We start from the raw sequence: 23,755 nt of genomic DNA, 5'->3' as shown, positions 1-23,755 counted from the left end.
TAGCAGATGAGCCGGAGTGATGTGTGAGTGTGCATGTGTGTGTGTGTTTGTGTGTTTGAGTGCATTCTGCTGAGCATTAAAGAGAAGCGCCCTGTGAGAGCGCCCAGCCTGCTCCAACTGGGCTCTGCACAAGCTCCATTCCAAAAACTCCTCTCTCCTTCCTGCTCCAGATGATGCCTTGGATTTAGCCGATCCGCTCGAGTGATATGAATAGGACACTGGACAAAATAAACACTTCTTTAAGCTTCAGACACAAAGCAGAGATTTTTCAGAGTGGCAACGGTAATGTGAGTGGCTTTCCTAGCCCAGCCCTGATCCCCTTGCAAGATCCTTTACTCACAACAAACGCTCAGAAAACCCGGACTAAGCCATGTGAAGAGAACAGGTACTTTTCTCCTTTTCTCTGCACGCACTTTAAATGCAAGTCAGCTGTTTATGACAGTCAGCCAGAACAGATAAATGGAAGTAAATAAGTATTTCCTAGCTTGAATTGCCCTGCAAGATAACAGCACTTATTTGCAGGAGGCAGTAACAAATGTCTGAGCGCTGCTGTGTTGTTGAGGCAGAGGTACAACTCTGACAAACAAACATGGGAAATCTGGAATTATCTTTCAGAAACTAACTAGTCTGATTAGCTGGTCTATTCAGTTCTCATGAAATTCCATATGAGGCAATGATATTTCCACTGAAACATCAATACATTTAAGTTGTAAACAAAAAAAAGCGGAAACGTTTTCTTATGAGAATGATGCATCCCCTGAGATAATGTGTTGGAACATATCTTTGTATTTTGTTAGACCATAATCCTAAACTTATATGACATTTTGTTTCTTATAAATAACATTTTTGGTTAAAGTTTTCAAACAAAATATACTTAGATACATACTTTCCGGTTTATCTGTTTATCTCCTGCTCTGAAATTGCATTCTTGATCTATCTTATCTGTAAAGCTACTGAATCTCTGTTTGATTAGTCTGTTTTTGATACAAACGCACATAGGAAATTCACCTGAGCAAGTAAACTAAACGAACTGATGTTTAGCTTGATATGTGCTATTCTTTAATGTACGACTTAAAGTTGTTTTCTTTTGTTTTGTCTTTAAGGTGCATTAAAGAAAAAGAGGAATCCTGTTTCCCTGTTCCGAGTCCATCTTCTGAGTCTCAGCATACATTTCTTGTTTCTGAATGTTTGTCACCGTGGACCAAATGTAGTGCAACCCAGGTGAGCCAGTGTTCAGTTTCCAGTGCTTCAGCAGCTCCTGTATGCGTGGTTACACAGTGTTTGACTTGTGATGTGTGTGAAACCTGGAGACATGTTGATGGATGAACCGGTTGTATAAGTATAGAAAACAAGCAGGAGTTAGGAAATAATGCGGTATCATTATGATAAGAAAACTGTGACACTTGTCAAAAAATCTATTTTATTTTGTTGCCACTCAGCCACCCGAAACAGTGCAAAAATACTTCAAGTGGGGTGCTGTACCACCTGGAGATTTTGCATTTGAAACTTGATAACTTTATGGTTTACCCAAGAAATACCTGGCTCGGAGCCCAGAGGACTGTTTGTTTTAGGACAAGGTGTGTGATTGTCATGCACTGAATACTGGGAAATACCCACTGCTTCTTAATAAGCTTTTATTCCAAACTAGAAGTTGAACTAGATATGGCCTTTTTTTTTCTTCTATTAAAAACATTTCTCTTTACTTTTGTAACCTTTCGGCCTTTTGACTCCTGCGTGCTGGAACCCTTTTTGCCCTACAAAGACTACGCTGGGGCTTTCATTGTGTATGTTTCATTGTGTGTCATTTACTCATAAATGTGAGGTGGAAAACAAAAATATCAGGGTGAGATATGTTAAAAAGCTTGCCAGTTTGCCAGTCCGGAAATTTTATTCTTACTTTTTTGCCGTTTATTTTTCACGTAAAAGCCACAAAATTACTTTTTTACATAAAAAAAAATGGTGAATTAAAAATATATTTTAAGTTTAATGCTTGATTTCAATTCATTTCAGTTAGGTGACAATTGGTTCCTTCTTGTGGTCTCACAGACTGCCACTTTATTAAAGCTAGTGGCTTTAATAAAAGCTCCTTTTTAATGTAATTTCACTTTTCCGCCCACACTATAGCTTATTGTGCACCTCATCAGGAGTGAAACCTACATTTGTTGTGATGATACAGGCTTCAGCTGTTTCAATAAAACTGTTGTTCTTTTATTATTTGGCTGCCACCACAGTTTCCATACAGCATACCATCAACCAAGACTCTCAATGGATAATGGTCTGCAGGCATCATTTATTGAAAGCAAATATTCTTTTAGTGATTAAAACTTTAAATATAGCAGCAGGGTAAACACATTGCTTTTTTCTACAAACCATAATACACGCAAAAAAAAAAGTTGTTCATAGAGATTGGTGGCAACAATCCAGGTCAAGCAATTGTTGTCTTCTTAAATTAATTTCTTTTCAGCATTTGACTTTTATCTTTGTTTGAATAATTGTTTTCAGTTTCACTTGCAAACTTAGAAAATTTAAAGGTATAACTGTAGCTCATGTGATTTTCTACACATTGTTTTAAAATCTATTTTTACGCACAAACTTAAACCCTGCTTTTTGCAAGCGATGGTCCAAATTTTAGCAATTTCATTTTATTTCAAAATAATTTTTTTTTTTAAATTTTCGTCAAAACTTCAGAAAATCTTACTTTATCCAGGATATCATCACTTTTGCTCCTTTATTTTGCAAGGATGAACAAACACTATATCATGCACTCACTATTGTAGATGACCCACTATAAGGGCTGTTACTGACAGCTTAGAACTGTGTTGCAATCACACCAAAAATATGTATTATACTGTGTATCATTTACAAAGAAAAAGTAATTTAGCAGACATTTGTGCAGACGGATTTTTTTACAAAATAGATGCTAAGGTGAAGTAATCTTTTATCTTTTAAGAGTTCTACCTTTTTCCTGGTTTATATTTATAAATCAGTGTGAAAAAAGAACTTTTAAGAGCTTTCCTGCACGAAAGAATGCTTTTTTTTAATAAATCTTTATAAATCTTGTCCTCCTTTTTTGCTTTATTGCCCTATATTTGAAACAATCTTTTTTTGTCTTGTTTGTTTATCTGTTTACTGTACTGTTGGCCTGGGAATTGTAGGCTGCAGTTTGATGAAGACTGCTGTCTTAAAACAACACAAAAAGTCTTTGAAGAGTGGACTTAATGTTTAACTAAGCTTAAAAACAGAAACTACTTGTATTTTGTGATTTTAGTCATTCTAATTTCCATCAACCCTTAATTTAAATTGATCTGGTGTTGTCGGATTAAATTATAGTTTAAGAAATAAAACATTATTTCTTAAACTATAACAAAAATGCTCACAGGACGTAAGTAAAAAGTTCCATTGCAAAATACTAGAGCCAATGAAACTCTTCACTGTAAGAGGCAACGACGTGAGTTCTTACTTTTAGTTGTCACCTGTTTTTTGTGGCACTTCTATTCTGGCTGCTGCCTAACACTGACACATCCTAAAGGGAGGTCTTGATTGACTCAGCCATGGTCAAGGACAATGTGTCTAGGACTGGTTTTGTTATGGGAGTTGTGGAGACAGTGTTATCATTGTGGCTCCATTAATTCCAATTCATTTTAGCTGTGTGATAGTAGAAGCGACAGCTTGTCTGTGCTCTCACAAGTTAGTGTGTTGTGTTTCCAGATAAAGATGAAGACTGTTGTGGGAGGTTCCTCTTTCCTTGTCTGTTCTCATGAGTTGAGTGCCCCACTTTCAACTATGTGAAGGTAAATACAGTAAAATGACAAGCCTCCATTCAAAAAGTGAATTATAGACTTATGCAAGTTTCAAAACGTTGAGTGGCTAGTTGTCACTCTTCAGATGTTTTAGTGTTTTAGTGCAGTGTAAAACAGATAAAAGAGCTTTATGGCTTCATCTGTCTGGAACACATATTTAAATAACTGAACACACCAAACCCCTGTCACACCATAATGTGAATAATGTGGACTTAAATGTAAAAAATAAGATGGATCCTTTCGCTTACAGAGAGAACTGGTGCTCTATATTAGGGCTAAAGGACACTTTTCTGAATTCGCCTCTGGTACTTCACAGAAAATCTACAATCATTTGTATTTACACATAGCAACTTGGCAAAGAGTAATGAGCTAAAGGACACAGGCACACTCACTCTTTACACTCGCTTTCCGCTCTGCAACTAAATTTATTCTACCTTTGTTCTGGGAGAGAAGCTTTAAAAAAGAAGGTCATTGCAGCCTATTTAAAAAAACAAACAAACTTTTTTTTAAATCAGTTTTAGAGTCCATTATTTAAATTGAAAAATAAAGTTTTTAGTTGAAAATTATTTTCCAGTAGAGGATAATTAAATATTTTTACCCGCTAGTCAGACGATGCAGTGGTCACATTAATGACAAAAATGTATATTAGGCACAAAAGGCATGTTCCTAATAATTCATTGCATGTCAGAAACATGTGTATTCAAAATTCATGCTCTAAAACAAAACTAGTGTAAAAAATGTGCTTTTTTTCCTAATTTACAGTCAGTCTGTGGCTTTCATGTGTTCGTCCCATGTCTGGTTGTGTCATGAAGGGCATCCGATGTGAAACAAAGCCCAACTCTAACATAGTGTGCGAATCTCAATCACAACTTCCAGACCAACTACTAGATTGCTGTGGTGTGGCTTAGAAATGGCTTTTGCCGCTGCTGTTGACCAGCAAGGGGCTGATTATTCATGGAGGTGGGACGTAAGATCACATTGTGTTGAAAAGATATTAATCTGACTTGGAAGTCTGTCAGTGCTTTATGATAATTTCCTTTTTGAAACTTATCTGAGAGAGCATTTGAGAGCAGTGAAGGAGGGTTGCTATAACTACCATATATCTGCATTGAAGGAGGCACTGACCTATAAGGCGGATACACGTCTGTCAGTAATACTTTATTATGGGCGGCAGTGGCTCAGGCGGTTGAGCGGGTCTCCCAATGATCGAAGGGTCGGCTGTTCGATCCCCACTCCCCCCAGCCAACTGTTGTTGTGTCCTTGGGCAAGACACTTCACCCTCCTTGCCTCCAGTGTGGCTCCACTGGTGTGTGAATGTGTATGAATGCCCCGATGATGGTAAGAGGGGCCGTAGGCGCGAACTGGCAGCCACGCCTCTGTCAGTCTGCCCCAGGGCAGCTGAGGCCACATCAGTAGCTTACCATCACCAAGTATGAATGAGGAGTGATTGAATAATGGACACAATGTAAGCGCTTTGAGTTACTTGAAAAGCGCAGATAAATCTAATCCATTATTATTATTATTAACTGCGGTCACGTTAACTCTAGTTTGTAACATTCCACACTTGAGCTTGAGGTTGTGAGGGACTGTAAGCTAGTGGGAAAGAGTGTAAACAAAGGGATGATGGGAAACGAGCACAGGCTTACTTCCTGCTAACAGTTCTGCCCACAACTCAGAGGCTGATTTCTGATAAACTCTGCAGAAACTCCGTCCTTGAAAACGACAGTTTTTTAAAAAAAAAAGTTGGCTAAAAAACAACATAATTATAATTAAAAGACCAGTGGGAACGCTTTTACCATAGATCACAAGATGATTGGAGTGAGACTTTGAAGCTTGTAAATGCACGTTGTATTGCATAAAATACAGTACTTTTTGTGGCATTGTTAACAGATCATGACAGTTGTTTAATGCAGTTTTGATCAACAATTTAAAATTAGGGAATACGTCAAAAGCTTGAGTTCAAATGTAAATGTAATCTTGATCTTCACCATGTTCACATAAATGCCTCACAGCACTGCATCAACCAAACCACTTGAGTACTCTTTGTTTTTGAAAAGAAAAAAAAAGAATTTACGTCAGAAACTAAAAATAGCTCTGCAGTGTCTTGAGGCAAAAAGTCAGGAAAACAATCTGACACATGTGCTGTCTTCCCTTCCTTTGTTTTAGTTTACCGTTATCACTTTGTTGCTTTTATTGTAAGCATTTAGGCTCTTCCTGGCCTTGTACTGTACATTTGAACTCTGTTTACCATGAGAAAAATCCTTCCCTTTACTCTGTTTGTTGGAACTTCCTTTCTAAAAGGAGAGAGAAGGAAAAAGTTTTACATCTTCAAGGACAAAGGAGGAGTTTGTGTTGTGGGGATGCAGCACATTTTAGTTTCTCACACTTGCACGGCAAAGGCGTTCACTCCCAAGGGTTTCCTGAAAGGATGAAGTGTGGTTATCATGTCCTAAAACCTTTCCTTCTATAAATGACTCTACAGAATAGTCTCTATTATCGTCAAAGTTGCGATCTGCACATTATACTTGGCCTGATTTGTATGGATGTTCATCTCAACGTTTACTGTGTACATAAGGCAGAAGCATGAGTTTCCATGCGAGAAGAGTCACCCTGCCTGCCATCACACCTCTCTGTCTGCAGAAGCGGGTAGGATTTTAAAATCTTTTGACATTTATTGAACTTTACTTTTTTTCCCCCCACTCTCTCTGTTGTGTCACTGAATGGCTGCCTCTGTTCCTGTTCTACTTTTAGCTAATTTCTGGATGGTACTGGATGAGATCCAGCCACATGTGAGCTCTGAAGACCCATTGTTGCTGAAAACTTTTCAAGGAATTGTTTTCTTGAACATTAAATGCGCCCTTTTTTAATCCAGAACACATTACCCTTTATTTGAACAATTAATTAACCTCTGAATTTTCATAACGTTGTTATTAAAGTGGTATTTGAAAGATTTGAAAGTCTTGGATCAACCTGTTCTTGATGAAATGAGAAAATATGTTCTGAAATGTAGGTACAAATACTGTGGGTGTCTCCTTTAATGAGTTTCTCAAGATGGAAAAATGACTGAAAGATATCATGGCTGCAGTCTCTGTAAATAGAAAGGAAAATAGCTGTCTGATCTGAAACAAAAAAAAAACAGCATTTTTCTATGTGACACTTTTGACAGATAAATAGATAGATCTTTACTGTCAGTGAACAACAAAATTGAAAAAAAGTGCTTCCTGGTGTGTGCCACACTCATGCACCAATACAACCCATTGTAAAAACGTCCCACAAAACCTCCATGTTGGGTGTGCTACACCCACAAAAAAACAGCAACATCCGAACTTTTGCAAAGATGGATGTGCATATTGCATATTTTGTATTTTTGCCGATCACCGTTAACTCTGTGGAGAGAGTGGCTGTGTGTTAGCCTGGGCGCGATGCTGGCAGAGCAGACTCTTCCTGGGCTGGTACTCAGAGTGCAGGTTTTAAGAGGAATACTAAGCTATGTATGAATGGATCAAAATTCCGCTTTGAAGTTGTTTTTGTATGGAATTAATATTATAACGCACCTTAAAAGCTTAAAAAGTGGATTTTGCATGATAAACACCCTTTAATGTTTCCTAGCCATGTTTAAAATGTTTTTTGCAGTGGAATAAAAGCTGATCTGAAGTCTTATTAGTCTTATTAACAGCTTATCGCTTCTAATGGGGGAAAAAACATTGTATTCTTATCATTAAAATGTTTCATTTGCTACTTTCACACTGCATAAAGTGAAATAGCCTTAAATGTATAATGTCACTGTTTTTTCATTTTCTCAAAATAGAAAAGTTTTTGCTTTTCACAGCCACTTCAGATATAAAAATATGACTAAATTAAAGGCTATAAACAATTGTGTTTTTTATTTCAGATTTTTTCTTTTTGCTCCTACAAATCAGCCAATATTTCTTTGATTTTATTTATTCTATTAGAGAACAGGGAAGATTATTTGGGTGGTTTTATTTGCCAAGGCTGGAGGCCAACCCCTCACCACCACTCAGTGACAGAGCCACAGCTGGGGGAGAGCACTTCAAGGTTTAACCTTAGGCTAATTGGCAAACTGGCACACACTGTCCCGTCCTTGAGATAAGAAGGTCTAATAGAGGAGTTTATGTTCTATGAAACTATATTTAGTGCTGCATTGTAAGTATCTGGATTTACTCTGCTGTGTCCAGACAGGTTTCACAGCATGTGATGTTCTGCTGCTTCGCCCCACCCTGTTTTACTCCCCATCAGTCTGCTGCAACAGCTTTTTAATGTAGTTATCTTTAATTGAAGAGTTAATATTTCAATACTGCTGTGACCAAACTTGAACATTACCTTGGTAATGGCTAGGGGATTTTATTCCATCAATTATATGGGTTTGGGTTGGCATAGATGGAAAGCTAAGCTTGAAGGCTTAAACCACAGTTCATATTTTTATGACATGCATTACTGTAAGTTGATTGAAAATTGTCTATGTTGATGATCATTTACCATATTAATTCAATCAAATAGATATGTAACAAATAATTGGCATATGATAATAAAACAATAACACTGAATTAGATAATTAGATTTAGATAATTTGTTTAGTTTTGATGCTCCAAACATTGATACCAGCCTCCTCCTATTCAAGGTTCAAGGGACCTGATAGAGCATGTCCAATCCATCATTCAGCTTAAAGACCCACTCCAATGAAAAGTGTGCTTTTGGTGTTTTTTTAAGATGTTCTTGTGGTATTTTTCTGATGGAGGACATATGTAAAGACAGTTAAGCTCAAATTTCAATTCCTGCATATTTCTTCGTTGTGAATCAGGACAATGCTTTTTGAAAAAGAGCTTATTAGTGACGTGGAGAATTCACTGGGTGAGCTTCATGCCTAAACAGAGAGATCTCAGCAAAATGGAGGGGGGGTGGTGTGTGGGGGAGCGGTCCTGTCCACAAATCAGAGGCAAATTTCTAATGAACTTTCTGCTCTTCTGAAAGTACAATGCAAAAACAGCCACCACAGAAATAAGTCAGCAATTCTTATCCCAATGGCAGATTTTCTTTAAAAAACCCAAAAAGAAAAAAAAATGCTGCCTGTGGGGCAATAAAAAGAGTTTTACCATAATTTCTTATTTTAAGAAAAAATTCTATTCACTAAGACAGTTTTCTTAAACTAAGATTATTTTGCTATTGAAAATTTTTGTTGATAAGATTATTTTTTTATTAATATTTTTTTTTCTTTGCACTAACCCCTCTCTGTGGTGCTGTCATGCACCAACGTGAAGAAATTAAGTGTTCTGGATAAAGCTCATTAAAGCAGTCCATACATCTTGCTTGCTCAGTTGTTGATCTTAGTGTTTTTCTTTTTCTTATTTGGTGTCTTTCCTCCTTGTACATCAGTGATCAGAAGATACGGAAGCTGCAGTCCAGCAGGATAAGGTGGCACTGCATGCGTGGTGGAATGTCCTGCCTTTGTTAGATGCCTTTGTGCATCTCATGGGTTTTTACGTTTTCTGATTAAATAGTCACTGGTATAAACTGGGAGGAGGTGACATAATCACCAGTTGCACCTATTAGCTAATGATTCCACGAGGACGCGAGGCTCTGGTCGCTTACCTTCTTTCTCGTTGAGAAAAAAAAAAAACATAGTCTCTGGCATTGTAGGAAAAAGCCAGTTAAAAGCAAAAAAGAAAGAAAAGAGACAATATCAATTGGTCTGACTAAAGTCACGTCTCCTCTATGCTGCCAGCATCTGTGAGCTGTTAACTGACTTGACCCAGAAGATTTCTTCTCTTTGGAATCCCTCTGTGCTCTGGTAGATGAAGAGCAGGTCTGTTTTTAACTCTAAGTAGCAGGGAAACGATGAAATAATTTAATATACTATATGTCATACAGTGACATAAGGTAAATGCAGTGTAGAAGTGGTATATTTTTCATGCTCCTTTCAGCTCCACTGAGCATTAAGGCAAAGAGTTTAACATGGTAGTTCGCAGCAGACACGTCATGGTTTGTTTGGTGTGTGTTCTTCTGTTTACGCCAAAAACTTTCTTTTGCCATGCCGTGAACTCAGCTGTATTTTGTACACAAATCAAATCCAAACACAGTAACATGTTGGGTACCAACATCAGTATTAGTTTTTATGCCATATAGACAAATGTTTTAAGGCGCTGATATCTATGAGGTTCCATTTGTGCCAAAAATATCAAAATGTGTTTTTGCGTCTACTGTTATGTCTTTGGTCCATCGTCTATGTCTACTGATCGTGTTTTTGCGTCCACTGTCTATGCTTTGGGCTCATTGTCTATGTCTATTGAACGAGTTCATTTTACATTGGTTCATGTCTATGTATTACTAAGCAATATCTTCTGCATGCCCATGATTCTTTGATTATTACTTTGTATTAACTTTGTGATGTATATGCTTGCTTTATCCTTAAACTTTATCTTTGTCATTGTCCTTATCCCATGTCGTTAACTACGGCGTCAGGAAGATCCTTAGCAACCGTTGCTAGTGTCGTTTGCTACGTCGTCTCACCATGTCGTCAGGAAGATCCTTAGCAACCGTTGCTAGTGTCGTTTGCTACGTCGTTTCACGTGTCGTCAGGAAGATCCTTAGCAACCGTTGCTAGTGTCGTTTGCAACGTTCTCTCACCATGTCGTGTCCTTAGATCTTGCTGTGTTTCAAATTTTGCAAAGGTCGTCAGAGAAGTCTTTTGTACGGTCGATAAATTGTTTCCCGTATTATCACGGAACAAAACACTTTAAAAAAAAAAAAAACCTTTATTGACAATCCTGCAAACGCGCACTGCCAGAAGGGGGGGGGGGGGGGGTGCAGCGTACAAAAGTTTCACGTTCCCGTTTAAAGTTATTTAGAGTATGGCTTTAATTTAATCTTATGATGAAACTATTATTTCAAATTATTTTGAAAAATGACTGATCTTTATAAAATATGTTGTTACAAATCTGATGGATAAACGAGGATCAGACGGGCTAATAAGAGCCTTATGTGGTCCCGAGTGCGCCATCTCATGGTCACATAAATAGATTAAAAAGAAAAGCTCAAAAACCAGTCAGTTTTCGACTGTTATATTCATAATTAGTGACTCGACCCACTAAAATTTGAGAAGGTAACTCATCAAAGATATTTTAAAGGCCTCCTTGCAAGGCCCCCGTAAATCGTTCAGCGGCAAAAAAAATAAATATTGCCATGGACTAATGACTTGAGGGTTTATTTCTGAACAAATACATTAAATCCACACCAATGTGTTTGTAATTTTATTATTAATAAATCAGCCACGTTTTTCATGATCAGAACACAGCACATTCATAAATAGTCTTCGTAAAATGTTCATATTTATTATGTGTCATTCTCCGCGTTAAATAGAAGTAGTTCGCCTCCAGATCAGGTGGTGGCGGTAATGCGCCACTTTGTTTTCGTGTCAAGCGTTGTATGCATGCCCCCCCCCCCCCCCCCCCCCCCCCCCACCCTTTCTGGCAATACGCGTTTGAGGGAATATCAAAATAAAGTTCATATTAAAAACGTGTTGTCATGGTTAACCCTGACGTCTGCTTTGATAAACATTTCTTTTTCGTTCCGTGGTAGTACAGGAAAAAATTTACCGGCTGTACAAAGGACTTTTCTCACGACTTTGGCAAAATTTGAAAAACGAGAACATCTAACAACAAAACACGGGGAAACGTCGTAGCTAACGACAGTAGCAAACACCCTAGCTAACGACAGTAGCTAACGACAATAGCTATCGACAGTAGCTATCGACAGTAGCAAAGGTTGCTAAGTCCTGACGACAAAGTGAGACGACCAAAGTAGCAACGGTTGCTAAGTCCTGACGACAAAGTGAGACGACCAAAGACAGACAGTGGACACAAAAACAGATTTTTGGCACAAATGGAACCTCATAGATATCCGGTCTTTGCTTAAATCTCTAGTGGAGCTGCACTGTGGTGTGTCCCCGGTGTCTCCTCACTCCAAAAATGCCCTGGTTCAAATCCTGGCTGAAGCCTTTGTTTGGAGTTTGGGTGTTCTCCCTGTATCTATGGGGCTTCTCTGGGAACTTTGGCTTCCACTCACAGTTCAAAAGCATGTTTCTTAGGTCGATTGGTAATTCTAAATTGTCACCTAGGAATGAGGGTGTGTGCTGGTGCGTCTGTGTGTGACCGTGCCATGAACTGGCAAACTTTCTGCCGGGTATACTCCCTCTTCATGCAACAGTAGTTGGGATAGGCTCCAGCAATCCTGTGACCCTGAGCAGTGCAAAGCAGAAGTGGAAGATGGATGGATGACTTAATACTCTTTAACACGCCTCATTACATAATCTATTCTTCCTACGCAGTTGAAGAATAACATATAATATTGAAATAGTGGGAATGGTGATTTTCCATCCGTTACATGCTTTATTTAAGACTCTTCTTTTGACTTAAAATAAAGGATTACAGTTTGCGCCATTCTATTTGACTTAACATGCAAAATTACAGAAACACTAATAATTAATTTAAGGGTAACAATTAATTATATTAGTTTTAATAACTGGTTCTGTGCAATGTGTCTGTTTTAATTAAACAAAGATGATTTGGGAACAGAAATCTGAATCAGTATTTAACCAAAATCAAGTAAGTACACATGTGTGAACTCCAGGAACATTTTATAGTGCTTCTGACATTCATTTACTATCAACTGGATGTAACTTCAAGTGAAAAACAATCTATATTTCTACCTAATCACAACTTGATATCTTTAGTTGACCTCTGTTTTCTTTGTCCACTGAAACTATGACTCTAGAATTCCTCACCGTCTCACTTTCAAATTGTGTTTCTTTCAGGTAATTAAGGTTTACAATGAAGACAACACCAGCAAAGCCATTGAAGTGCCCCCTGATGTCACTGCCAGGGACATATGCCAGCTGTTTGTCATGAAGAATCACTGCATTGATGACCACAGCTGGACTCTTTTTGAACACTGGACTCATCTAGGAATAGGTAAGGTGTGATGATTCCTTCCAAAAAGATCTTTATGTGATGTTTCCTAGAAAGTATAACTTCGTTATCCTGGTGTGAATATGATAAATCCGTTTTCAGTCCGTAAATTATAAATGGCGTATGACGCTTTCTTTAATCTTGATTTAGGCCCAACGTGCTTGTACCATTCACCCATGCACACACATTTGTGCATAACCCAACAAATATCTATTTTAATACTTGATAAATGCCAATAGGATTGTTTTTTTTTTTGTTTTGTTTTTTTACCAATAACCTTTCAGTTTTTACCCCAATTCTGGAAATTGGCTTTGGCTATTTTTTTTCTTTGTAAGAATTTTTTTTTAATCTAAAATGTTTTCCACATTTTGTATAATAAAATTTAAATTATGATTGTGTAACCCTGTAGTTAACCTATACTGTTAAAATAATATTTCCACATAAAACTTACATTATTTAATTTTAAGCTTCCTTAGCGCCACCTAATGACCACATGCTTATCAAAATGCACAATGTTGCTTGGTCAGTGTCCTTGTAAAGATGGTGTGCCTTCTGTGCCAGATTAAGACAATTTGGACACGTTTAGCAGAAAGATTTTGAATTTATTTGTGAACGGATGCTGACATTAAAGCTCCCTTAAGAAAGAAGTCAAAGAGTAGAGTAGTAGATGGAGTAAAAGAGGAGATGGAGATAGCTGCTATGAAAAGAGAGGATGCAGAAAAACTAAGTTCAATTGAATGAGATGGTTTACTGTTGGGCTCTTCCAACACAATGGAGTAACTGAAAGAAACAGAAGTTACTCATTGGTCCGAACAAAACTTTGATTGACTGACAGCCTAGTCGGAACATCAAGTTATTTCCAAACTGAAATACATTATGACTTGCCTTTGTTACTCAAAAATGACCTTACTCTACAACATTACTGTCTCACAATTGTCATGTGTTACATGACTGTTATTTTTGTTTGCAGAAATAATCTGATGTCGTAAATGCACGACAAAGTATTTTCCACTTAGATGGGTGGAGGGGGGTATGGTGCAGTAATTCATTCACTATCAATACTCGCTTTGTCCCTTTGTCCTATGCAGTCAATGGGGTTACTGAAGGCCATCCCAGCTACCTAAAAACAGAGGCAGGGTGCACCCTAGACAGGTCCACAGTCCTTTATTGGGACCGGTGGCATGACAGTTACTATTAATAATGCTTAGTTTTGGTTCAGTGAAAGCACTTGAAACACTGTTGTAGTACCAACCATTAGCTTTAGGCAGTTTAGTCCATAAAGAAAATCATGAAAACAAGTAAACAGCAGGACTAACAGCTGTTGTTGACTTTGTGGCTTTATTAGCAACAAAAAAAGAACAAAGTTAATGGACATACTCAGAAAGAATGGTTCAGTAATTGAGTCAAAATTTATAAAATAAAAGTTCAACATGATCAGCCATGGGCAGAAATTAGATTAATTTTGGGGTATTTGTTAATGTCAAAGCCTTATGGTCCTGCTGCTTTAAGTATTTTTACTGTATTTTAGGGCAATTTTTGTTGTATGATTCTTAAATTTCATCAGCAAAGCCTTACACTACTTTGCAAAAAAAAGTAAAATTTTGCTTTGATCTATTGTTTCTGTAATAAGCTACTCTAAACACTAGACATGCTGTAAAAACATGTGAAAAGTTTTTAGGAGACATTGTGTTCAGCTTTAAAAGATGCCATACCCCACATGCCATAATTGTTCAGACAGTATCTATAAAGTTTTATGACGAAAGAAGCTAACAGTCAATAAAGCAGATAAAACATAGAAATAAAGTACAAAAATGCCCAATTTATATAATTGAGTTTGGAGTATAAAGGTTTATTCTGAAAATTGAGTTGGGGAAAAAAACTTTATTGAACTAAAATAGCCTTACCAGCTACTTTTTATACCCTCTTTTTACAGAAAGCATGCCAATGTATTTTTATAATTGATTCTGACAAATTTCAGCCTTTGTGAAAATATACTTAGACAACTTTAAAGCCATTTTAGTGCTAGAATTAAACGATTGTGAACAACAGTAACACAGACAGAATAAGCTGCCTAACTTTTTTATTGATGAAAAGAAAATGGATACTGTCTCAGCCACAGTAGAGAACATGCGTGTGCTCACCGTATACAAATGTTTCATGAAGCAGGAAGGGTTGACCCGTCTGACTTGGCAGCCGTCACTGACACCAGTGTGCTCGGAAGGAACTGCACCAACAATTAGTCTGCTGCTGCTGTTCTGGCTTTGACAGTCTCACACAAACCTGCTGTTTTAGGCAGAGGCAACTGTAAAACCCAGTTTTTACCTTTAAAATATAAGTCAACTTTTCCTGTTAGCAGAAAAAGACAGAGAAATGTCCTAGTTGGGTGAGGTATGTGGAATCCACAACGTCTGCAATCTGCAATGGTTAATGTGCTAAAAAAGAAAAAAAACTTAGCTCTGTAAAGCCAGCTCCATCAAAAAATAAAAATTGACATAAAATACAAACTTTTAGAATAAGATGTTTTTTAAAAAAAAACATTTGATATGATGAGCAGGAAAAGACTCTCTACTGCCCCTAGTGGAATGAGGATGAATTACATGGCAGGAAACATTGAACAAGTTGTAAAAAATTGGTTCTTATGAAGAGTTTTTTCATGCCAATAGGGGAGTCCGTATTACAGAAATATAATACAAATGGTTATATAGGGCTAATATTGCAGAGCACTCAAGTCTACCAGAATCCTTTACCGCTGTTAAAATATCCTTTTTTTTTCATGTCTGTTAATTCACACAACTTTTTCATCAAATGTTTCTCACACTGAGCCAGTTGGCAAACTTGTTAGCTTGAACACTTTGTGCTTTGAGCCTAAAAAATACCTGTTTCGCAAATGGGATGTGAGTCTGCACAGCAGATAGATGTTATGTCCAAAACAAAGCTCAGCTTTAATGGGGTGTTTGAGAACATGTTGACTGTTTAGTTTGACGTCAGAATAGCAAGTGCCCATGGCCACATTCAAATAATACTTGCCTTTTAACACTTTGAACGTTTAGATCTCTGACACAGGCTCAAAATAGTAGCTTAGAATTAATATAATAGGTATATTTAGAAAAAAAAAAGAACATTTAACATTAGACTTCCTCCTCAGGCTGCTAAAAATGTTTATTTCTATGTCCCTGATCTTAGATCTTATTTTGTGCAACTTCATATTAAACATTGCTTTTGGTAAATGTTCTCCTAATTTTCACTAGAGAGAACAATTGAAGATCATGAGTCTGTAATGGAGGTGCTGTCAGTCGGGGGGATGGACACTGACTGCCGTCTGTATTTCAGGAAGAATTATGCAAAATATGAGTTTTTTAAGAAACCTCTGGTGAGTTTTTAAATAAATTATAATCTTTTTCTTAAAGACACCACCTTTTTTCTCTGAGATTCACGCCACTGTGTGGTAAAAAAAAAAAGTCAAAGTGTGTAGTAATATTAGATGTTTTCACAGGTTTTTTTCCCAGATCACATGTTTTCCATGTCCTCTGAAACAAACGGAATTGTGGATGCCTCAGAATTAATTGAGGTGAGATTTTTCCTGCAGTTAAAAGTGGTTTTACAGGTTGCAGAGAGTCTCATTTCAATTTACAAACTTTTCTCCATTCAACACAGACGTTTGTCAAATCCAGCACTTGTCCAGAGGTCCATGGGTATCTCCATGCCAAAGACCAAAGCAGGAAGTCATGGAAGAAATTTTACTTTGTTTTACGGAGGTCTGGACTTTACTTCTCCAGCAAGGGAACCTCCAAGGTTAGTAAGAGAAAAGGAGTTCAAAAGAAGTTGTTCACTTTACATTTAGCAGTTGTTTTTCTATTGTTTTTATGAAATACAGTAGTTTAACACATCAGATTGTTTTTTTTGTGTTTTTTTAATGAGCAAATGGCTTTGGAGCACGCTGAGCCTGACTTTCCTTTAGACTGGCATGGTGGTCAGACAGAAACAGTGCTCTCAGTGCTGCTGACAAGTGAAGCCTAAACCTGGGCACAAGCCCTGCTAACACAACCACTTTCCAACCTCTTTCATTTCTTACAACAGTGCACCTTTTGTTTCAGAGTACAGGTAGGCTTTGGTGTGGTACCTGCTTTTAGCTCTACATGTTTACACTCCATGGTCAAACACATTGCTGGTCAGTCAGCAAAGATAGTAATGGCTGAGGCATTAATTTAAATAAGGAAGTGGGAGTAGTGCATCACATGAAATGAGAACAATGGCTCTCTTTTTCTCTTTTTCTCTGGACAAGTTTGTCTATATTTGGCACAATGCAGCCATTGATAAAGCTGCTTATTGATTATATGCCATTATGGCTTTATTTAACATTTCTTTCATGACCTGGAAAATCTGGCTATGATAAAAATGAGTTTTATGGCTTTTCAAGACGTTTGAATGTGCTGGAGTCGGATTGCGCTGCAGACAGTCCTCCTTTTCCAATGTTCAGGAGATTGAGCTTTGATTCAAGATGACATAGCATTTGCTGCTCATTTTGCTTTCATTCTCTAAGTGTCATATTGAAGATTTATTCATTGCTTTGTTTCCAATGTGAGCTCTCCTTGTTTGACAGGAACCCAGGCACCTGCAGTTCTTTGCTGACTTCACTGACTGTGATATCTACTCTGTGCTGTCAGCCAGAAAACTATATGGGGCACCAACAGAATTTGCTTTCTGCATCAAGGTAACAAGAAAAGAAAATAATGAAAAAACTGCAGAGACGTTTGAGGCGTGTGATTAAGTTCATTTAACGATTTTGTCTGCTTTTATCTCCGTGCCTCAGTCTACGAAGAGTTGTTCAGCTCGAGACCTGAAGCTGCTTTGTGCCGATGTTGAGCACACCAAGACCTGCTGGATCACCGCCATGCGCTTGTTAAAGGTTGGCTTACAGATGAATAACTCCAACGTGTGATATCTAAGAGGAGGAATGCCGACGCAGTGCAAGAATCAGATTTAGCTTTGACGGAAAGTTGAGAAAATCTATTGAGATGCTGGATTAATACTGCTACACTTGATATAAGGAGTATGTGTTCATTGTCTGGATATATGATAAAAAAAGTTTAAAGTTGGCGTAACTCCTGGTAATCCATAAAAGCTAAAATGCTGGAATGAATGTCTGAGTCTGTTTTCCTTTTTCACTTGAACAGTGCTGGTCTGGTGGGAGTTTAAAGTTAACTCGTGTTTGTGTTCAGATTCATGATGCTGACTTTACTCTGTGTTTCAGTTTGGGATGCAACTGTACCAAAACTTTATTCAGCCTCATCAAAAGCAAAAACTCTCACCCATGGTAGGACAACCTTGTTGTTATGCAAAATAACATGAGTATTTAAAGAACCACTCTGATGAAAATTGTGTTTTTGGTGTTTTTACACATTCGTATAGCATTTTCTTTTATTACAGTGGGCATATATAAAGTAGCATTTTTAGTATTTCTTCATTCAAGTTGTTGTCAATTAGAAGCAGATGAAAAATGCTAATTAAAACGAAGCATGTTTGCGACTTAGAAAATGCAATGGGCGGGCCACAAGTTCCCTGCTCCGAGCTCTCAGCAACCAGGAGGGGATGGGGGCGTGGGGTTGCTCTACACCAGCAGTCCAGCGCACAACTCAGAGGCAAATTTCTGATGAACTACTGCCGCTATGCAGAAACTATGTCCAAGAAAACTACACAGGTTTTTGGATTTTTGCTAAAAAGGGCTTCATCATCATTAAAAGACTACTGGAAAAGCTTTTAGAATACATCAAAAGATAAATAGAGTGGAACTATAATGAAGCTAACACCTCCAATACCCTAAACAGTTGGTTTCTACCTTGTGACAAAAAAGCCTGAAAATTAAAATCCTGCTGAGAAAATACAGATACATTCATTTGCTTTTCATACACTTACTGTAACTTTACTCAAAGAACAATTGCAAACAAAATCTGGCTGAATATAAACGTGTTTTAGGCAAAATTAAGTTGTGTGTTTGGATTAACTTTGTGGCAACTGTTTATCATTTCTAAAATGCACTCATTGAAAACAATAGTAGCAGATGTTAGTTTTAAGAAAAGTAAATAATGTGCATTTTTTCAATAATCCAAGTCTGGTGTTATTACAGTTATTGCTTAATGTTTCCTTCTGCAGTATGAATGTACATCTATTGTGCAGCATTTCATCAACAACAACTAAACGACTTAAAATTGCAATTTAAAATGCAATAAATTATATTTTAGGAAGAAGAAATACTTTTCTAAATGCAAGAAAAAGGTGTTCTATTTAAGTATTAGAATCATATTTATGGACTGCTGGTGTTCTATAAATAAATAATGATCCACAGTTGTCAGATTTCACATTCTTTTTCTCTCATTCTTTGGTTTCAAAATGTTCTATGACCATCAAGATATAATAACTACAAAGAAGCAGACTTAGTGGTTGAATGAATAACGATATAATGATATTATTTATGTGGCTGGTTCATCCAAAACCTATGTATATAATAAAGGTTTGCTTTAAATTCCTTAAAAACTCACCATTTTCATTTTATGGTACTTGGACAGAAAAGTGAAACAGGGGACATGCACATCACAACATTTACATAGTTTGATTTATTTTAAAGGAACCATGGAAAATATTTACTGTACTTGTAATCGTTCCTCATTAGTGAAGTAGTGACAAAAAAAAAAGGAAAAAATGCATGTTTTTGTGCTGGATGATTGAGTGTCTCAGCAGCAGATTTGCATTCCTAAAAGATTTTAAACCTGAAAACAAAAAACTATAGACTTATAGACTTATAAAGCATAGACGGACTTTTTAAAGAGCACTTGCTTAAATTGCAAGCTTAGTGTGGAAATTTAAACGCTTTGGGATAATCCGTGTAAGTATTTTCGTGAGTGTGTGTGTGTGCTGTTATTCAGTCACTCAATCCATGACAGTTTAAGGGACTAAAATACGGCTGTGTGTCATTCTTCGCAAAGCCACTCTAATCCTCTCTCAATGGTGTTTTCTGTCTGGAATCATCCAGAATTTATGAACATGAAATGACATCAAGAAGACACTAGGTGGCAGCACAGTATCACAACGCAGTACCTTCTATTTTTTATTCTACAAAGAAAAAAGTATGCAGTTTAGATAGTTTTTGTATCGCTAAATTAATCAAATTCCCCGTCTGTTTTTCCTTTAGCTACAAAATGAGTTGTTCGGATGGTTTGGTGTGTTTTGAAACTATTAACATCAATTTTGTTTGTTGGTTTGTTTTAGAGGAGCATCTCGGAAAACTCTCTAGTGGCCATGGACTTTTCTGGTCAAAAAACCAGAGTGATTGAAAACCCTTCAGAGGTCCTGTCTGTGGCTGTAGAGGAAGGTCTGTCATGGAGGGTGAGTTTTTCCTCTAAACATTTTGGAACAATCCCACACATCAGCTGAGGATGAGCAAATCAAGAAACATGTCAACTTGACCTAAATGGATGCAAGAAACAGTAAAAAGTTGAAAAAGTACATTTTGTAAAACCAACATTTTTGTGACCCTTTGATGAACGTATCGGAACCAGGGAAGCCAAAATCCCATGTAGTCCTTTGCAGTTGTTGTGTCGTTTTCTCCTTCAGAGGAAAAGCTGCCACCGTCTAAGCAGCCATGGGAGCCCCTCCAGCTCTCAGAGCTCAGTGCCAAACATAGGTTTGTAAAATACCTAATTTACGGTTTGGTATAACAACTACAACAACAAAAAAAATAATACTAAGTGTGTAATAACTCTGCATTTTAGCAATCCACTTAGCCCAGCCATGGTTTCATGGTAAACTGTCACGTGAAGAGGCTCAGCGTCTCATTACTCAGCAGGGTCTAATTGATGGGTGAGTTTCACAATGTTTCCATAGAGAAAATGTAGCTTCATGGATTGAAAGGAAAAACTGCCTATTTAGTTCTTTTCTCTAAAATTACAACAATATATTTATGATACCATATCCATTCTAGTATAAATTATTGTTTTTACAGCCTTATTTGTTATTGCGTTATTCTCCTTTAAAACTAACGTGTTTTTTTTTTATTACTGTAACATGATTTTTAAAGGTAGGTAGCAGTTCTGTGCAATTACTGCACATGCATCTAATTAGTCATTGGAATCTACATGATATGTTTTAAACTTGAATTGACGAATGAAAAATGTCTCCTAACTCCAGGGTTTTTTTGCTGAGGGACAGTCAAAGCAGCCCAAAGGCGTTTGTTCTTTCGTTGTGCCATCTCCAGAAGATCAAGCACTTCCCCATCATGCCAGTGAGTACCGTTAATAATTTGAGTTGTGCTATTTAGATGAAGAAGTAAAAAAGTAAGCTTTTGAAACAGTGTTAAGAAGAGATACAACCTTCTGCAGAATTATTATTCTGTTTTAAAACTTTCCAAATCTTTGATGAGGAGATGCTCCTGCATTTATTTTTCCAAAGTTCCTGATGGGAGTGTAGGTGTAAGTACTTTAAGTTGAACTTTTAATGTTAATTAGGGTTCACTCTGAGTCTTCTTTTTCTTCAAGTAAGTCTTCTGTGACACAGTGCTCATCTGGTGGGAGGACTGTAGTTTCTTTAGCTGAAGATTCTGCTTTCTGACTGTACGGCTTTATGTCTGAGGTGACTGATGTACACCGTTAAGTAAATCCAGGTTGGATTAGATCAGATACCTTGCTGGAAGTCCATGAAGAATCAAAACGTATAATTAAAAGATCTACACAGCAGTAGAAAAGTTTTTTTTATATCTTATTTTATCTTTATACTTAACGCCCATTAAGTCCTCATTCCTACGTGTGTCATTTCTCAAACTGTCTGCATATTTGTGTATTTCATGTGCTCCTCCATAGGTGGATGATGATGGTGAGGTGTTCTACAGTTTGGACGATGGTCACACCCGCTTTACCGACCTGATCCAGTTAGTGGAGTTTCACCAGCTAAACCGAGGGATTCTTCCATGCAAGCTCAGGCACCACTGCACCCAGATCACCCTGTGAGCCATCAGGAGCTATCAAATGCACCCTTATCTTCAGCTCTTTGTGGATGAACACTCCTCCACTTGTGCCTTAAAAAATAACATCATGGTCAAAATCGTCTTTTTTTTAAGAAACATACATTTATATTCTTTAACTATAAAATATGACTCCTGGTGGTGTTAATCTGATGTACAAGTGATCTTATTCAATGTGTCCATACAGTGAATTGAATATGTTTTTCAAAAAACTGCTTTTATACATAATTCCTTTTGTAGGTGGAATGTAGTTAAGGTGTCTTATGATCCACACGACGACAAGGAACAATGCTGTCATGTTTCATATAGAAAAAAATACATCTGATTGTTGCCTTATTCTGAAAAGGGCCTAATGACATATTTGCAGCCTTATCACACTGTAAATATGAAATATGCTACAATAAAAGCCTGTTAAGTTTGAGTTGATCTTTTCTTCACTGGTCATCTCCCAGTTCTTAGTTGAAAAAGTGAAAAAATATTTCAAATGTGTTTTTACACAAAATGAAAAAATGATCATAATTAAAATAGAATGCAGAACGCACAAGGACTAAAATAATCCCAAAAAAGAAATGCATAAACGTAAATGTGTACTTTTGCTTTGCCTGTCAGAAATAGTTTTAACATCAAACTGTTTTAAAGTTATACATTTTTATGAAATGTCTGCGTATTTAATTAATCATAAACAAGAAAAAATGATTGTCTTTTATAAACTATAAACACCTTAAAGAAGGGAAAAAAATAAAACAACTGAATTATAAGACACGTTTATGAACAAAGCAATTGTTATCTTGGCAAACATTTTGACTGAACTCTGAACTGAACTGATTTCTGTGCCTCTCATAGACTGACGCCATCACAGATGGTTTTGTTAATATATTGACAACGATGAGTTTTAAATTAGAAAAGATTTTTGTAAATACAAATTGACACAATTGACACAATTGACTATTTGACACAGTAAAACCTCTCAAACATGCGTTTAATTACAACAGGCGTCCGGGAAGCTTAAAACTGCTGGCATTGTGTTGTATTCATGCTGCTTGTATTAACCCACATCAGCAAATTTATATGCCATTTGTCTGAAAAAAAGAAGACGCTGTAACATTACATTATGATCTTTGTTAAAAAGAAAAAATAGGTCAGACAAGTTTTTTTTTTCTCACAAATGCAACGACACGCAATCTAGTGATAAGATGGAAGATCCAACAAGAGCATCTCGCTGGCACACAGCTGGGTGCTGCTCTGTTAGGGAAGATTTTCTTTGTGACTTCATGAGCTCAGTTAAATTTAGAGACACATTAAACCAAGACTGTCAAGTGGGATTTACTAGATTACATAGGGAGTGTTTGTGGAGTCACTATAGGTGCTGACATACTTTTAGAACCATAGATTTTATTTTGTGTATAATTTAAAGCATTTAGTTTGATATCAAGTTACTACAAATGTTAAACTAGCAAACCCACTTAGTCCTAAAAATGTGTTGGATAAAATGATATAACTTAGCCACATCAGAAAATAAATATCCAGCTTCATATTCCTAACTAGCTCATGCCAGAATTGCTGACCAATTTAAAAAATAAATCCCCTAAAAAAAAGAATCATAACAAAATATTTCTTTATGTGTCATAAAATATTACATAAATTAAAGCTACAAGTAGCATTTAGCGGGCCCGAGCACGTGCGACCGCATGGCACGAGCGACCGCCCCGTGAGCAACGCCCTGCTCGAGCCATTCTCGTCGTTTTTTCTTGTCCATTCTGGAGCTCCAAGATAATGTTAATACGACAGCAGCCTGGGGGGGGGGGGGGGGGGGGGGGGGGGGGGGGCTGTAATCTGTTGCCTTAAGGGACAAAGACTTTTGCATATAGCATGAAAAAAATTCAAGCAATGATGATAATTGCTATCACTGTCCCTAAGGATGAGAACAATAGAACTCATTCAATTTCCACTACAATGTCTAGATG

At 37.1% G+C, this 23,755-nt stretch overlaps 1 protein-coding gene across 3 annotated transcripts; it reads left to right on the top strand.

Moving 5' to 3' along the window:
* grb14 (growth factor receptor-bound protein 14) lies at window positions 1-22,212 on the top strand. 3 transcript variants are annotated; one of them, XM_004081735.5, is made up of 14 exons: window positions 1-385; window positions 1,104-1,221; window positions 12,628-12,784; window positions 16,030-16,151; window positions 16,275-16,349; window positions 16,436-16,573; window positions 17,382-17,492; window positions 17,592-17,687; window positions 18,033-18,095; window positions 20,045-20,161; window positions 20,390-20,459; window positions 20,548-20,635; window positions 20,963-21,056; window positions 21,631-22,212. In XM_004081735.5, exons 1-14 carry the CDS (start codon window positions 207-209, stop codon window positions 21,775-21,777), a joined length of 1,575 nt encoding a protein of 524 aa, XP_004081783.2. In that variant the 5' UTR covers window positions 1-206; the 3' UTR covers window positions 21,778-22,212. The 3 variants fall into 3 exon arrangements, with proteins under 3 accessions (XP_004081783.2, XP_011488042.1, XP_020568624.1); XM_011489740.3 differs by lacking the exon at window positions 1-385 and adding an exon at window positions 3,709-3,791; XM_020712965.3 differs by lacking the exons at window positions 1-385; window positions 1,104-1,221 and adding an exon at window positions 6,163-6,446.
* The last annotated feature ends 1,543 nt before the right edge of the window (window positions 22,213-23,755 follow it).

Source organism: Oryzias latipes, chromosome 21, assembly GCF_053564925.1.
Source record: "Oryzias latipes strain Hd-rR chromosome 21, Olatipes_Hd-rR_3.1".
NCBI lineage: Eukaryota > Metazoa > Chordata > Actinopteri > Beloniformes > Adrianichthyidae > Oryzias > Oryzias latipes.
The sequence above is the reverse complement of the archived record's forward strand: the minus strand, read 5'-3'. Positions and strand labels throughout refer to the sequence as shown.